This window comes from Macrobrachium nipponense, chromosome 5 (assembly GCF_015104395.2).
Source record: "Macrobrachium nipponense isolate FS-2020 chromosome 5, ASM1510439v2, whole genome shotgun sequence".
Lineage (NCBI taxonomy): Eukaryota > Metazoa > Arthropoda > Malacostraca > Decapoda > Palaemonidae > Macrobrachium > Macrobrachium nipponense.
Window position 1 is genome coordinate 137,095,737 of NC_061107.1, and position 17,500 is coordinate 137,113,236.

At 36.9% G+C, this 17,500-nt stretch overlaps 1 protein-coding gene across 2 annotated transcripts in view; it reads right to left on the reverse strand.

Annotated features, from left to right (window-relative positions):
* Positions 1 to 6: 6 nt before the first annotated feature.
* LOC135215659 (uncharacterized) overlaps positions 7 to 17,500 on the reverse strand; it is a 166,467-nt gene continuing 148,973 nt past the window's right edge. For both annotated transcript variants that reach the window (XM_064250602.1, XM_064250601.1), the window contains exons 3-11: positions 12,525 to 12,631; positions 7,595 to 7,829; positions 7,173 to 7,315; positions 5,819 to 6,995; positions 5,307 to 5,707; positions 4,356 to 4,502; positions 3,608 to 3,742; positions 2,933 to 3,206; positions 7 to 2,071 (exon numbers count right to left, since the gene is read on the reverse strand). In XM_064250602.1, the coding sequence (XP_064106672.1) occupies positions 1,664 to 2,071; positions 2,933 to 3,206; positions 3,608 to 3,742; positions 4,356 to 4,502; positions 5,307 to 5,707; positions 5,819 to 6,995; positions 7,173 to 7,315; positions 7,595 to 7,829; positions 12,525 to 12,631 (3,027 nt within the window). In that variant the 3' untranslated portion in view covers positions 7 to 1,663. The remainder of the gene's footprint in view (positions 2,072 to 2,932; positions 3,207 to 3,607; positions 3,743 to 4,355; positions 4,503 to 5,306; positions 5,708 to 5,818; positions 6,996 to 7,172; positions 7,316 to 7,594; positions 7,830 to 12,524; positions 12,632 to 17,500) is intronic.

The window sequence follows — 17,500 nt, forward strand, 5'->3', positions numbered from 1 at the left end:
CACCATTATAATACAGTTCAGTCAAGTCTGTACCTGTATCAGACATGTCAGACAAAATTTTGGCTGTCATGACCATCCAATATGCAACATTAAAAGCTTTTAAACAGAAACTGAGGTTAGTATCATTACGTTTACTGTGTTAATTTTTTTCATATTTAGATGGATATCTGTAAAAAGTAAAAAAGTTATGATGCTTGTACAAAATGAAAAAAATTAAAAAATGTAAACAAAATGCCTGCCATACGTTTCCACTTGTATAGCAAAGCATTTTAGAAGTCCCCACCATGACCTTGTTACCCGAGCATTTATTTGAGGGACTAAAACATACCTCAGGAATGAAATTACGAACTTGCTTTAATTTTACTAGAAGAGAAATGAAACTTTGATATAAAATGTTCAGACAATAATTGAAGTACTTTTGTAAAATACGAGTTTTAAGGATTCTATCGTCTTTCAAACAAATCACAAAAATTTTGCGCCGCAAAAACTGAAATAATGAAAGGATTACTAATAGCAAAGTACTCTCACAGAAGTAGGGCCTAAGCACACTGGCGACTTTGTAGAGCCACAAGTGGCTGCGTTTTGTGGCGGGGATATTTTCTCCCATAGGTTCCCATTGTTTTCAAGCTAGTGTGCTCTGGCCCGCCACTTTGCGCCGCCACTTGTGGTGCCACAGAGTGGCTAGTGTGCTCGGGGCCTTAATCACCATCATTTTCGGAAAAAAGTTAATATTTCCTTACTCATTCTTTATACTGAAAATCTTTTGCCAATGACCACCATAGAACTGGTGCAATGAATTCTTGTATAGAGCAGTTCGTTTCCCTCAGTTGTGAAGCGGTAGTCCTAGCACCCCCTCACTGTCATTGATGTAGGTCAGTCCCGCACAGAATGACTAGGATTTTATTACTGTGAGGACCTTAATGTATGTGTACTGTTGGTATCTTTGTCACATAAGTATCTTTTGACCAAATTCTTAAAATGTTGGCTGGCATGTATTCCTTGTCTTCCATGGAGTGGCTTTCAAGTCTTCACATCAGAGGAGGAAAGCTTTCAACAGACACATTATTCTGACCTTCCTATGTACATGCGAGGGGGTTGATAAGATTGCCGCTGTAAAGTGTCCCTCTTGGATTAGTAGGCAAAACTCACAAGCACTGAAGGCGAGTGACTCTTCAAAATCTAGCGTTTATTTGCGTATTCCACCTTCAACTTCAAGGTGCAGGGCAGCAGCTTTCCAAGCGCTAGGCATAAACACACATTCACACACACACATACACACACATTACACTGAATAAGTTAGTCGCATGTTGCTCATGAACCCTCTTGCATGTCAAATGTTAATGTATTAGCAAGGTACACTCGCTGCTTAAGGCAGTTGTCAGTTAAACAGTAGTGTCCTGATCACTACAGGGAGTTAATATTATCCGGCTCCTAAAACCTTGAAAACATCTTATCATATATACTAACGGAGTCCTTTAGCTGCATTCTATTAGCATGGCTTTGGTGTTATTTGTTATATTCCACCATAAGCTTATTGAGGGGATATATTTGTCACAGCATTCCTAGGCAAAAAAATCATGCAGTTGTGGGTTCATTCGAAGGCACTTGATTGATTCTTCATTTCTTATGCTTTCTAAAAGCTAATCAAACAAATGAGACAGCTCTAATGTTTGCGAGCCCATCCAGAAACTTCAGTTTCAGCTACGGAATACATTTCTTCTCGGCCTGAATGAGTGGACCGATCAGATCGGTGGTGGTCAATTCTTCGTTGCTGATGATGGCGAGAGCTGGCTTCCGTGTGCAGAATGTAACCACCCTGTACCACATCATCAGTGGTGTAATGACGACCAAACTGCTGATTGTTGTAGTCGTGCTCATGGTAGTCACGATACTCATGATGCTGGAACCTGGCTAAAGCACGAGGAGAACCTTCAGGAGAATGATCAGGTGAAGTCATCACATCACTGAAGTGGGGTGGTTCCTCAAAGAACTCTGATGTTGAGCGCTCTAGCTGCCTACGCTTGCTATCACCAGATGAGGCAGACACGTGAGAGTACCTGTCACTCGGTTCCTGGGGATGACAGAGAAACATTGTTACCTGACACTAATGTTTAGCCATATTTCTTGTTTCATTAATTAAATACTATGAAATCCAGTTATGTGGAAAATTATTATAAGTATATACATCAAGTGTGAATCTACAACTCATCAAACGTCTCAGCAAATATATCCCAGATATGTTTAGGTAAACTAAACAATTCAAGAAAAACTGCTGCTTCATAAACTGCACGTGAATTTATATAGTATTATGTAATCTGCAACGTTTCTTTAAGCAATGATAAGAATCGTGCATGGGTAAATTGTTTGTTCGGTTTGTATTAGTGGATAATACCTAAATCTGTATATCTCACTAAAATGTTTTCTGTTTTCAGCATCTATATATCTTAAAAGGCAAGACTATAATGAAATTTAAATAATATTTGTGGTTGTGGAAATTAAAACTGTCTTGACTTCTACTTCGGAAGGTTCAGTTATATGAATTTACAGTCTATATATCTAGGTATTTTATTAAAATTTCGTGATAAAAAAAAAACATATGAAAATTTTTTACGAAACTTGAAAAAGACGGTAAAATATTTTCTGTGCAAAGTAGATCAGACCTTATTTCTTCTTAATTTTGCACATGATGATAAAAGAGGCAATATTTAAACATGCTTTATACGGCCAAAAATCATAAGTGAAGTAATTTTAAAGAATACATGTTTGCATCCGGTGATGATTTTCCAAAAAAGCATTTTAAATGTTCCAAAAAAATATTTCAAAATGTTAAGACGTCATCTTGTAAAAATCTTACTATCCTTGAAAATGTCAATATCTGCAGCTCATTGATATAAAAATACCTCCCAAGACCTAAAAGTCATAACTGACTCACATGATGTCTCCAGTCCTCTGTGAACTCAGAGGCAGATCGAGCCAGAGACCTTCCAGTCCTGGATGACATGCGGTCATCGAAATCAGTGTCAGGATACTCATCGTCATGCAGAACAGGCACAGTGTAGGTCGTTTCCGGCTGTGAACGATCAGCGATTGAACGAGCACCACTAGCCATGCTAGGTCCACTTGCTTCACTCCAGGTATCCGCTCTGGCAAAGTTCACTTCAGTCTCAGTCACCGAACGAACGTCAATTCCTGAGTGGATGCTTGACCTGTAGAGAAAGATAAGCTCTAAGAATCTGGTAATTTTAAAGGTTACTACACGATGCAGTGATTGAGATTTCCACTCAAATTGTTCTTTTGAACTAAAGATGTTATTAAGATCTTTAAGGACGTGAATCCTTACTATTATGATGAGGCTGATTAATTAAAGAATTGGAGGACAAAGATCATATTATCAACAATGTGTTGTGCAATGTATAACCCCTAAAGTCCTACCCGGAATGTGAAAGCTTTTTGCAAACTCTTAACAACACTTGAATTTTGAGATTTATTTTCCTTTCATCTTCGTTTTGGTGTGAACGTGAGCGTAAACTAGAGTACACCTACCACACACAAAAAGCCACAATTCAAAACATGAGTGACACTCACGAGATTTACAAGCAACACTTACTTCGATGATCTTCGAGAACGAGCAGAAGGAGGTCCAGGACGACGCACGATAACTGGGTTACCTTCAGAGTCATACTCGTACAGTGGAGGAAGTGACGGTCGACGACCACTTGGGCCGCTCTCGTTCTTGCGGTACCTGAGACATGGACAGACAGACAGACAGATATGTCAATTTCGAAAACAGTGAGTTTTGTCTTCGATAGAAATCATTATGAGATGTGAATAAGCCTATTAAATGTAAGAACAGAAGGTTCGAAATAATATAAAAGAAATGTGCACAATATTATAATGAAAGCACTCCAGGTAATCCAAAAAACTAAATTTTTTCCATGATTATAAAAGATTCGCAGAATAAAAATTTTTTATGAAAATAAAATAAAAGCACTCCAAGTAATCCGAACAACTAAATTTTTTCAATAAAAGCACTCCAAGTGATCAAAAAACTAAATTTTTTCCATGATTATAAAAGATTCGCAGGATAAAAAGAATTTTATGAAAAAATATCCTTGACATACCCATGGAACAATAGTAAATCTCAGGGAATAAAAAGAATATGACGATAATATACATTTTCTGTTATTCTTAAATTTTCAGGACATGAAATTAAGGCCCATTTTACCCAAAGCAAAAGAAGAAACAAAGTTGCGAATATTCGTTCAACCAGCAGCAGCTTCACGGTATGTTCTTACACCACAAGATCTCTCGTAGAACCTCGCTGCTGTTACAGTGGTGCCAATTTTCTTACTAACCTTCGTCCATCCCTTGAAGGAAGACTCTCGGTATCGGAAGCTGAGGGAGCTTCTGAGGAGGAGTCGATGCGATCATGAGGCATGCCTGGTGGCGATAGAATCCTAATGATAACGTCCCACTTCTTAGGTTCGAACAGTTTCTCGTATCTGAAACGGGGACAAAAAGGGGCCATTCAGTTTAGGTTTATGTAGGTATAATATCCCAGTGCTATGATGCAGAATGGTTGGTTTCACGTCTCCAATACTTTTTCAAGTTTATGCAAATTATCTAAAATTTCATATTCTCATTTCTGCAATTTGGTTTTTCAGATTTTTCCATCGTTGGGAACTTGACAAATCACTACTAGCTGTAATGGAAAGAATAACTATGTTCTTGGAAAAACACAAATTCACACCACCCATTGCTGTAGTGATGAGAGAAATGTGACAAGGCAAGAAAGAAAATATACCGGATATCGTTTTTCAAAAGATTGCTCTTCGGAAGAAGTCACGAGGGAAATTTAAGTTTTTACGTACAATTATTCTCAGGAAATGAAAAGGATTTTCGGATATCATATTAAAGAGTACAAAAAATTAACGCACAAGTAATATCTCTACTGAAATCAATGTGATGAACTTTCATGATGATGCCAACGCAATTATTGCTTAGTCCTACTGATTTTATTAGTATTATTGAAATTACTGTTTACTAGATATTTTGTATGAATACTAATTAATGCAATGTAAATCAACGACTACATGGCGTTGGGTTGGAGCTTATTTGGCCAAATGATGGAATATAGTATAAATAAGTAGGGGATGGGATACAACTGTAATGAAAGCGCTTTTCCACTCTACAGAGGTCGGACAACGGAAGTCGGACACACGGGCCATTTGGCATTACAAGGGAGGCATGGTGAATTGAAATCATTTGAAATGGTCGACTATAAAAGCAAAGTGTTTATCTCATACCTCTGATCATGGCGGATGCGTTCGTAATCTTCCCTGACAATGGCATGGGTCAACATTGTTCGTAAGGTCGATTCAGTGCAAATGATTTGCCTCCATTTTTCCCTGTCCTCTTTGGTCAGCACATATTGCACAGCTTCTTCTGTAGGCGGAGGTTCCAATACACGAAGTAGCACATTCCAGTTGGGAGGATGAGGATGTTCGAGAGCTTCTACTTCTATCTGGCTCAAATGGTCTTCATCTGCTTGATACAAATGCTGACGGAATACATCTGAACCTGGTTCACTATAGCCCTCCCATTCTGGGCCAGAAGATTCAACTTCATCAGCATATTTAGGTCCTGGATAGTGCCGAATAGCAACATTCCACTTGGGTGGCGGTAATGCCTTGGGCTTCACATGGTACTGGAGGAATAAAGAAACGAAAATTATTTATTTATAAGTCATGGGATATTGTATTCAAATGCTTTTTTGTTTACTCATCTAGTCATTAGAATAAGAAAAAGTGGTCCTTACCTGCTTGATGAAGCGACGGTGGCGTTCAATATCCTCAGTGGTATGCGTTTCTGTGATAGTAGATACATGCCGATCGTCAACAATATGGCTGGTGATTTCAGGTTGTCTGGGTACAACTGGAAGCTCTTCTATAATCTCTGTAGGTTCAGCAGCCTCTGAGGGATATTCTGACTCAGGTTCTGAGGGGGGGCGCCTAACCATATATCGTCTTCCTGTTCGTTCTACGGTTTCCTGAATATCTGTGGTTTCAGTAGTGATATTTTTTACATTTTCAATAAGACGGATATCTCGTCTTATAGGCGGAGGACGCACATCAACTTCAAGATCGTGTTCAGATACAGAACGTGCCACTGAACTGTATTCAGAGGGTGGTGGCGGTGGAGCAGGGATTTCTTGAATCCTTCTTTGAACAAGAGCATACTCAGGAGGTGGAATGATGTGAGGTGGAGGAATCAAGTCCTCAGCTTCTGACACAAGAAGAGCATGTTCAGAACCAGGTATACTTTCAGCACGGAAACTCTCATCTCTTTCTAGAATTGTTGTCAAAGACTGGGCATGAGCAAGCATGACAGGGTAATCAGGTTCAGGAGTCTTGGGAGGAGTTCTTGGAGGAGTTGGAGCACGTTTTACCCTCACCATGAAGGAGGGCATTGGTGGTTTGATCACCTGAGCAGCTGTTATCATCTCAGCATCACTCTGCAACATGGCATCTGAGTAAACTGAAGATAATCTGTCCTCTTCCATGATAAATGCCTGGTTTGAGAACGCTTGAATGGTTTCCTCTTGGAGACGTACAGATGCTTCAGAAGACCTGCGCTCAATGATATCTAGCTCTTCCACTTCTGATCCACTTGATGGTGGATCCGAGGGATAATCAGATGGCAGAGTATCAGGCTGAGACACAAGAGCGGTGTCAGAGTCTGATGTAGATGTGGCATGGGCTCGAGGAATCTTGACCCCGTCGAAGAGTAGGGATCCAGAAACTTTGGTGATATCTGATGGAGCTCCAAGAGACATAGGACGTCTTCTAACGAGCTTGATGTTGCGTTTTTTAAGGCAGGTGTAAGAGCATGCCATCCCGACTAACAAAAGTGCCAAAAACAAAATGGCACAGATGATAAGTAAGATCTCTACTTCACCTACACGTGGTGGAACCGTTGCTGCAACTGGAGGAGCACTAAAAGAATAAAAAGAATGAAACTGTTACTACTAGAATTACTACCCACATCATCAATAATGGTCACACAATACCTGAATTTCTTCATGGCATAAGGACACTAGCAGGCTTCTATGTTTACATACTTTTGATTAAATATCTATTGGTATTTTATGACAAAGACTATTCTTAACTTACATAATGGGTACAGGAGGGCCGGGGGGAGCCATGACTTCAGGACTTGGATAACGACAGATTATGGTCTTGACTTCATCACCTTCTAGCTCAAGGCCTGGATGGAATCGAACAATAATGTTGTTGACGAACACACGGCGTTCGACCTGGAAGAACAATCGTGATGTATTGGGATAGTTCACAGCATAACTTACACTCGACAATATTCACAGGATGTTTACCATTCCATTGTAATCCAAGAAAGGCAATAATAACATTTATTTAAGAGTTATGCCCAAAACTCCACTACTAATGAATCTTTCAGAAAACGTTGTTGCTACTACTACTACTACTACTACTACTTCTACTAATACTACAAATAGCTAGTAATAATGTTTGTAATTTACATAATGCTCCCATACCGATATGATATGACTGTTACTCACCCTATCGGTTCCACAACCTTTGAGCGGCAGGTCCAGATGGTATTTCGTCTTGCCGTTGCCCTGGACGCGGCAAGCGGAGTTTCTCGAGCCATTTGGATAAATGATGCCAAAGAAGGGTTCATTAAACTCGACATCGACAAGCATTGATCCAGAGGCGCAGTTCAGTGTTGTATTCGTTCGGTTGGTGTATATTTTCGGCCCAATTTTGTCCAAGTCTCTTGATGCTCCGCCGATTCTGTGTTCAAAGGAAATAGCGTGAGTTAGATTACATAAATTATATATAATAATAACAAGCTTTAATGCTAACAACTCTCGCCTAAAAAGCAATTCTAATGAAAAATCAATTTATCTGGCCTGGTTGTATAGTGTTATTCCTTGTTGCTCGTATTTGGCTTTTTTTTTTTTTTTACTAAAGGATTTACCTAAGTCAGTTTCCAGTTGATGAGACATCCAACTTTATATGACCAAAACTAAGAAAACCTAATGACAGCATAGTGTCTCTCTGACAACGAAACCTAGTAAAGGGAATATTGATATACAGTACAGACAACCTTCCTCTTGACGAGAGAGAGAGAGAGAGAGAGAGAGAGAATTATGAATTAAGTCCTTTGAAACGTAAGGCTTTATTAAACCGCAAAACTCATACACATGTCGTGGGCTTCGTTAATCTTCATCGGTATGGGTGTTGCCGTGATATGTATGCGTAAATGCAAGCAAATATGTGAGAATATTCATAGCATGCAAAACTGCATCACACTCATAAAAAATGGAAGGCACACTCCAAGAGATTTTACATGCTAAAACTTTTTTTTCCTTTTAGATGAATCAGCCCACCATAAGAAGATGCTACGAAGACGCTCACCGTTTTTCTTAAATAAATTGGCCTAGGGCGAATATGGAGCACAGATCACGATCAGAATGCAAGGATCTGTTTGGACATATAACGACGTCTGCATTCGATTCTAGAGTCAAAGTCTAAATCTATCTTTTCAAGTTGGAGAAAACTGACGTCTTTAACCCTCATCTGAGTCCCCTAACTCACACACACAACCCCTGGAGCAATGATGAGAGAGAGAGTTGCCATAAACTTCTAGTATTTGGAAATACTGTTCAAGACCAGAGAAGGCAGAGAAGGAGTAAATGAAATATGGGAAAAACGAATATATTAGAATACTCAAAACACAGCACACAAGAGAGACAAAGAATTCACACGGCGAAGTTGAAAAGTTTAAAGAAAAAAACCTTAGAGCGATTTGCACTGGAATGATAAAAATTACCGGGTTCGCTGTGTCAAGAGGTTAAAAGGAAAATGGCCAAAACTGGGAAGACAAAGATTCTGTAGGATATTCAAGGGAGAAAAGAAGCTACTTTAGAGAAGAAGGGGGTTGTACAATCAAAGAGAAATTGTACAGAAAGGAAAACTTTCGTCAGAGCCACTGTAGGTTTATAAGGGAAAATAAACTATGATGCCCAATTCAAGTAGAAATTCTTCAGAAATATTTACAAACTATACAAGGCTTAAAGCAAAAATTAATGTAAATGGACAGCGAATTTGGCAATGAAAATAAAATTTTTTATCTATCAGAAACATCAAAATATATATTGATCAATTTTGAGTAGGGGTAGATAATATGGACAAATCGTGAGGGATACTAAAGAAAAAAACAAGGGACAGGTTTCAAGATATTCTCCAACAAGAGTGACTTCCTGGTAACAGAACCTAAAAAAACAAGTAAGTGTTAAATGGAGACAGCGTCACTTCTAAAATAATGTTGATAGCCTCCAGCAGGAAACGCAGAACACAAAAATAGGCACAAAATAAGGTTTGAATACAACAATGAAAGAGGAATCTAAATCTAAAAGAAATATAACTGATAACGGGAATTTAACGGACATGCAGGGATGGTGTGCAGTTCACACTTGGGAAAGAAAGCAGCAGAAAAGCGTAGTAAATTATGAACTATACTCTGTTTTTTCCATCTGTCCATCCGCCTGTGGTGTTTTCGCATGGTAACACTGCGTCCCTGGCTTTAAATAATTACGTTATGTGTAAATTTTAGGTAATTAAAAGGCTATCTGGGTGTACATTTGCAACTCTAACTTTGGTGAAAATGTTCAAGATTTAGTTAATTTTTTTTTTTTATCTAGCTAAGCCATACTGATCCAGAATTCATTTACCGACGCACTTCACCTAATAAAGTACTTTCAGTTATTTACTGTAAATGAGCGTTTATTCAGCTTATCTACTTCCTTCAACAATTTTATATTTACATCCATACTTGAATTTCATTTCTTACAAAGATGTTCAGTTTTTTTCAATATCTAACATATCTTCGTTATAAAAGCTTCAAAGCAAAGAGTGGTAATTTGCGTTTTTATTAATAGTTGTCCAGTGAATGGCAGACAATGTACCTATGAGCGCTTAAACACACACAGTCTTGAAACGTTGGCCACAATAACCCGATGTCTTGAGCTGTTCCGCCTCTTCACCTATTACACGATGGGGACTAGCCTCTACTTTTATCGAATGATATATATCATATATATATATATTATTATATTATATATTATATATATATATAATATATAATATATATATATATATATAATATATATAACATATATATATAATATATATATAATCTAATATATAATATATATATATACTATATATATATATATATATTTATATTATATATATATATATACAATATAGATATATATATAATATTCATTAACAAAATTAGTAGAGTTTCCAGTTAAAAATCATTACTGTCACACCCCTTCAACCAATTATCTCTATAGTTACATTTAACTACAATTTAACAAAGTTTCTTTCATAAATTATCTCACCCTTGACAGTTATACACACACACACATACATATATATATATATATATATATATATATATATATATATATATATATATATATATATATATATATATATATATATATATATATATGCATGTGTGTGTCTAAGTAAGTCTATCCAATTCCATTCTTAAACAGTGGCGCCTTCTTATTCATTAAGACATAAAGCTATGAAATCACCGCTTTGTCATGTCTTAATAACATGGGAGTGAAGGAGCCATTAACAGACAATTACTATGTCGAGTAAAGCGCTCTGAATCACAGAGCTTGGAACTCTACCACTAATGCACAGACATTCTACCTTGGAGAACGACTCGTGTGCATTTATACAGGATTCGCTCACGAATATTACGATTTATGTCTTTGCTGCATAGTTGCTGTTTGCGAGAAATGTGGGAGGAAACTGTGCTGGCCAGCTGTCGCACCCCTTTTCCTTCCAGCGAAAGTGAAAGTCACTAGAACGAAGCCTCCTTCCTGAGGTGCGAACGTTTCTGGTGAGTTTCTTCCAGCGTTCTGGTCAAGGACTTTCTGTCGGGAGATGTAGGAACTTTCACTACCTCGTGTGATGGGTGCCAGTGAAGGGAGGAGGAGGAGGGGTTGGATGGTTGTGGTGGTGTTGGTAGGTCGGGTCTAGGGGTGGGGATGGGGATGGTCGAGTGGGTGCTGGATGGCGGTGCCACACGATGCATGGCGGATGTGCTTGGCACGGGCGTCGATGATACACGAACGTCAACAATAAGCATTCCACGGCTCTCATTTTTCGCCGTTCAATTAAAAGTTTCCAAGAATAGTAATTGCATTCTTTTAAACTCAGTTTGATGCATTACAAACACTGTTAAGGTTTTGCATTTCTGACGTAATGCTCACAACAGATGAGATTAAGGAACTTTGAACACGCAGAGGAACGAGCTCATTCTGGGTGTGTCCAGAAACGATCACTGTTATATCTAGTACATAATAATAATAATAATAATAATAATAATAATAATAATAATAATAATAATTAATATAATAATAAATAAAATAATAATAGCATACAAAAGTCAGAACTCTTGTGATTTCATAATCATCATTACTGACATCTTACCAATAACTAGTATGTGCAGAATAATTGTGAAAGTCTACAGAAAAGTAAATTCAAGTAAATGTCGTGAAACGTTCATAGGGAATTTTCTATATTCAGTAGCAAATAATCATAAGTTTAGTGAAAAAAAAAATACTAACAAATAAAAATGACATATTTACAGTAATAGAAATATATTCACACAACACACAACGACATACTTCACACACACAAAATTATATATATATATATATATATATATATATATATATATATATATATATATATATATATATATATATATATATATGAGTGTGTGTGTGTGTGTGTGTAACATACCTTAGGCATAATCTGAGTTAAAAATATTTTCAAAGAGATGGGAGGTGGTTTATCAGCAAAAAGTACCGAATGTATTTACTTGATAAACTAGTGTCACAGCAACCAATGTCATTACGTGTAAAATGATCAAGTTAATCAGGATAATGAGAGGAAAACGTCTGTAGTATTTTACTCAGATAATAGGAAAAACATCATAATCTAAGTTACCTCTTGTCATATCAAACTGATACATAATTGTTTCACAAAACCCGAACGCAAAAACTTTAATAACCTGAATAGGCAAATCACAAATGAATTTATGTTGTAGACTCTTGGTAAAAGTTCAAATCTACTGGAAGGCTCTGCACAAACTTAATGTTGTAGAAAATATCGCCACTTTCGTTTCAAATGGAAAGGCTGAAGATATGATAAATGTAAAGAGAATTAGCGGAAAGCCTTTCTTAGTTAAGACTAGGAAGTACCACGATCGAGGAAAGGAGGAACTTCTAAAATCCAGAACAATAAGTCAAGGAAAAATTTTATATCTTTGGGCAAAAGAACAAATTTTTTAATAATACAAAACGTCAACCGACAAATAATCACAGGAATTATTATGAAGCAAAAGCCGCTAAACAAATGACAATAGTGATAAATATGATGAAAAGGTCAACTTACACCGCAGTTTGCTGGATAGGTGACAGGTTCTCTTCTCCGATGTACTGAGCAGCAGCCCAGGCCCACAGAGCTGCCCAAAGGGCAGCCCACATCTTGTGTCTCGATATCTGAAACAAAAGAAAGCAGCTGTTTAAAACTAAAGCAAGCAAAAGGATGTAAGGATGTATGCGGAATAGATATATCGAAGCTATGGGTCCAGGAACTTTCCTTGGCATCTAAACAATTAGCCTAATACTCTCAAAGATGTTTTCCTTAAAATAATCCATCTTTCCTGTGAGCAAAATCTTGAAGCCACAGTAAATAAATAACAAAATGATGATTAGTCTTTCTTGGTCACTGTTCTTTAGAGCTAAATGGAAGCTTTGGCAGTTCACGTTGCACCCTCCAGGCCATCACTTCTCAAATTCATTGTGGAGGTCAACAATCTTCAGATCGCTCAGTTTGGTGGCTTTCTTTCCTTCCATGGCCACACTAACAGTTTTCCACTCTAGTCTAAAACCTTCTTTCTTCAAGTTGGTGAATTTATCATTTCCATTCCCATTAACAGTTGCCGTTTCTTTTTGGAATTCCCAAAAGGAGACATAAAACAAGTCATGAATGCGCTTCTCAGAAGTCTTAGAAATCTCTTGGAAAATTCCCATAAACAACAGAGCTAAAGAAAGCGTTACTGAATAACATGGATACAGAAGATTACTGATGGAGAATGGAAATTGATTTTCCTTGACAAACCGTCATTGCTGAGAGACCCATTCTTCCTAGGAGTTCAGTCACGCGTACAATGATACGGTTTGAATTTTTTATTGCTGTACGCGTTACTTTGTATTTTTTCAATCTCTGTTGGGGTTGTCAAGGAGGACCTTACTTAGTATCTTGTCAGAAAAAGACTTGATATTGATCAGTATCATGCGTCATATTCTAGAAAATGCTGACTTGGTTACTGCTATTTCTACCTTCCACAAACAACAGACTACAGGAATTATGAATCAACCAGGTACAGCCTAATTAAGTATAAATGGCCAGTGGCATGCAAGATAAATTTGTGGCGCACTCAAGAATGGTTTGCTAGTCTTTTACGATACTTCATAATCTAAATTCTGAAGGCTATTCTTTAGATGCCTCTAGAATGGGTCGGATAGTGATTTTCACTATCGTGCTGTGAAAGTTAACGCTTGCTATTATTGCTGAGTAACCTGATCATTGACAACTGACACAGAAAATGGAACTGATACTTTGCTTCGTTGAAATGTAATGCTATTACTCATAACGGAGAGAATCACGTGAAACAACAAGGCAAAGAAGCCAATAACTTGCGTGACGGAGCTTCCTCAGAATGCTCCGAATTAAATAAACAAATGAATATATCCAAGAAAATGAGCAGTCCGTTAGATAATAAAAAATAAATGGATAAACTTCACTTGACAGCAAGTCAAGAGTAAAGTAATAACAAGGGGATGGTTCTGTGTATAAAAGACTTCAGGTGCTCACTGCTTTGCCATTTGATAAGGACACTTAACAACGTGGGTGCTGGCGTCTTTCGTGAAGAGTAGCACGCATTACCATTTGAAGTCCAGACTAAAGGCGGTAGTAAAAATTCTACATTAAAATAAAGCCTATGGAAGATTAACAATTAGGACATATATTGATAATGTCTAAATCACAGTTAGCATTTTATTTACGAGAGAAATGTCACGGGATGTTGTCGACAACCAGATGCGGAAAAACAATATATATAAATAATAGAACCAAAGACTTACAAGATTTAAACGCAAAAGGTAACGCTACTGCTGTCATCTCTGCTGATATGCCGAGCATAGATTTGGAATTTCATGGTGGTGAAAAATCACCACTACATCTTCCAAATCATTAGGCTTGTGATTCTACTTTTTGTGTTCAGGAATAGTCATTTTTTTTTTTTACCCTAAACCCTCCAAATCCGTGAAAACAATTAGATGCACTAGATTGAATGAGGGATTCAGTCATTGGCGTGGAAGACATGAGACATGTTTCCCGAACATGCCCATCTATTATATGCTGAATACTGATCCACGTCACCTAATTTTGTTTATAAAGTTCCATTTAAGAGTCACTGCGTGAATGCAAAACAGAACTCTAAAAACGAAAATGGCAGAGTTCATGAATAAAGAAGTTATGAAAAACTTCTCTAGGAAAATGGACCACACTGAAAAAATGTTGGAGAATAAAGAGGGAACTTGAAGTAATGACTCAAGTCGAGGTTTTGAGGGTAAGCAATCAGTTCAGGATGTCCCTATCCCTGATACTTGTCCTGAATCTACTCTTGCAAAAGTTACATTTCTCTCTGGGAATAATAAGAACATTCTTCAACACCTTGATAGCGTAGTTGAGAATGGTTTCTCCCATTTGTTTTTCAAAAAGGTTTCTAGTGCGTTGTCTCCAAACTTCTCTGTTGCAAAGGTCCTTTATTCGTTGGACTTCGAAACAGTCTCCCAGAGGATGTCGTGGATCTGGAACCTCTAAAGTTTCAGCGAAGGAGCAACGCATTTCTGCCCTAATATAGTTCTCCCGGTATTTTAAAAGTTTACTTACTTTCTTACATCACCTTCTGTTACTTCTTTCAAATGGATACCAAGCTCTTTGGAAGCTTTTCCTATATGAATAGAGTACACGATCTGAATAATAATAATGATAATAATAATAAAAATAATAATAATAATAATATAATAATTACTTACTAAAAACAAACGCATACATACATGCATACGCACACAGTTACACGCAACACAAACATGTACAGACATACGTTTGTATATATATATATATAATATATATATATATATATATAATATATATATGTATATATATATATATAATATATATATATATATATATATATATATATATATTATATATATATATGTCCATTCATTAAGCGCAGATGCATGCATTAATGCGCAATAAAAAAAAAAAAAAAAAAAAAAAGTCAAACCTTGCGTGAACAGTACGTTAATCAGAGGAAAATACTACTACGGCTGCAAACACCTTCTGTTGATATATAACAAAGTACGTCAAGTCTCATGCAGAGGAGAGTTTACAATTCCAAACCAATCACCAGCAAATGATTGTTGGCAAAGTATCATATTCTGATGTTATTTAAAAAAACGAAGAGGAAAGTTTTATAAAGTGATTCTAAATACTTTTGACCCTCTGTCAGATTTTAGACTGCGTGATCTGCATAGGCTTAGTTCATTAGAGAGATACCATTCAGTACAAATTAATTTCAATTTTATGACTCAGCTGGGAGGTAGTATTATGTTTCCCAGTCATAATGATGTCGCTATAGTAGTTAAAGTTTCTTATGTTTCCAGCTATTTTGAAGAGAGAGAGAGAGAGAGAGAGAGAGAGAGAGAGAGAGAGAGAGAGAGAGAGAGAGAGAGAGAGAGAGAATTATCATAGTGTATAGTGGATGATTTTTCCCATTTTTCTCTCTGAACGACATATAGTTGCCACTAAAAGCATGGTAATAGTGAAAATGAACTGTCGGATGAGCACTCAAGCAAAATTATGGAACATACAGACAAGAGTGGGTTTACCAAATAAATTCACAACCTGTTAACAAACAATGGCGTCCCCGGCAACCAAACTGTTGCTATAAACTGAACTAATGGGTTTAAGAGACTGCAAGAGAGGCGATATGCTCTCAGAAGACGAGACCACCAGAGTGAAAGTATTTATGAAACCTATAAAAAAAAAAACCATAACATGATTTCCTGGAAAACTTGAAGCTATGAATTTATTTCACAAAGCACGAATAAAATTCAAGCCACATTTTCATTTCAATTATGGAGGGAATGAAATTCCTTAAGGAACTTATTTCATGTATAAGACTAGCGTTTATCCTAAAATGAAACTATTGCTTATCGTCGCCTTTATATAATATATATATATATACATATATATACATACATACATACATATATATATATATATATATATAAGTCATATCACATTACCGTGATTCATATACATATATCGAGCTACAATGTCCTTTAATATCTAATTCGCTCTACCTCGGAATTAATATATTTTCATATATGCTTAACCGAAGGGGAATTTTTTCTCGATAATAGATTTACCTATACTTGGGCGCGAACGCAGGTACATTATAAATCCAGGAATCGTCATGAAGCTATACCACTCAACCACCTCTCGCGGTGGTTTGAGTGGTATAGCTTCCACTGACGTTCCTGGATTTATAATGTACCTGCGTTCGCGCCCAAGTACAGGTAAATCTATTATCGAGAAAAAATTCCCCTTCGGTTAAGCATATATGAAAATATATTAATTCCGAGGTAGAGCGAATTAGATATTAAAGGACATTGTAGCTCGATATATATATATATATATATATATATATATATATATATATATATATATATATATATATATGGCATCGTTTATCGTTTTTCTCGGAGGCAGTTACCATTGAAAGCTGGTGCACAAGTGGAATCTAACACTACTCAAAGTTTCTATTTTTCTTACTATCATCAGGGTTTAAATCCTGAAGGAAAAGTCAGAAATTGCTGCTGTGTTGCTCCGTTTACTTAACTGCTGTGTTGACAGCTGTTTTAGCCATTACTTATGGCTATCATCATGGCTGTACTAAATATATAATGCAACTCAATTATACCAATCAGCACAGTCAAAATAAAGATTAGGAATTCAACGAACGGAAATCAACACACAAACATTACAAATCAGAAAGAGTGAAAATTAACCAAGATAGTACATCACTGGCAACAGATCCAGGAGATTTTCCTTAAGCTTCACTAGACTTGGCTTCTATAAGAATCCTGAAGGCCCTCAATGAAGTCTCCCGTGTTTAGAAAAAGGACATTCGACACAGGCTGCGCAGTGTGATGTTCACTGTTTAAGTATCCGCCAGCCACTCACGTTTATCGTCTTGGTGATCAACCTCAGTATCGCTGATAGGCTCTGCC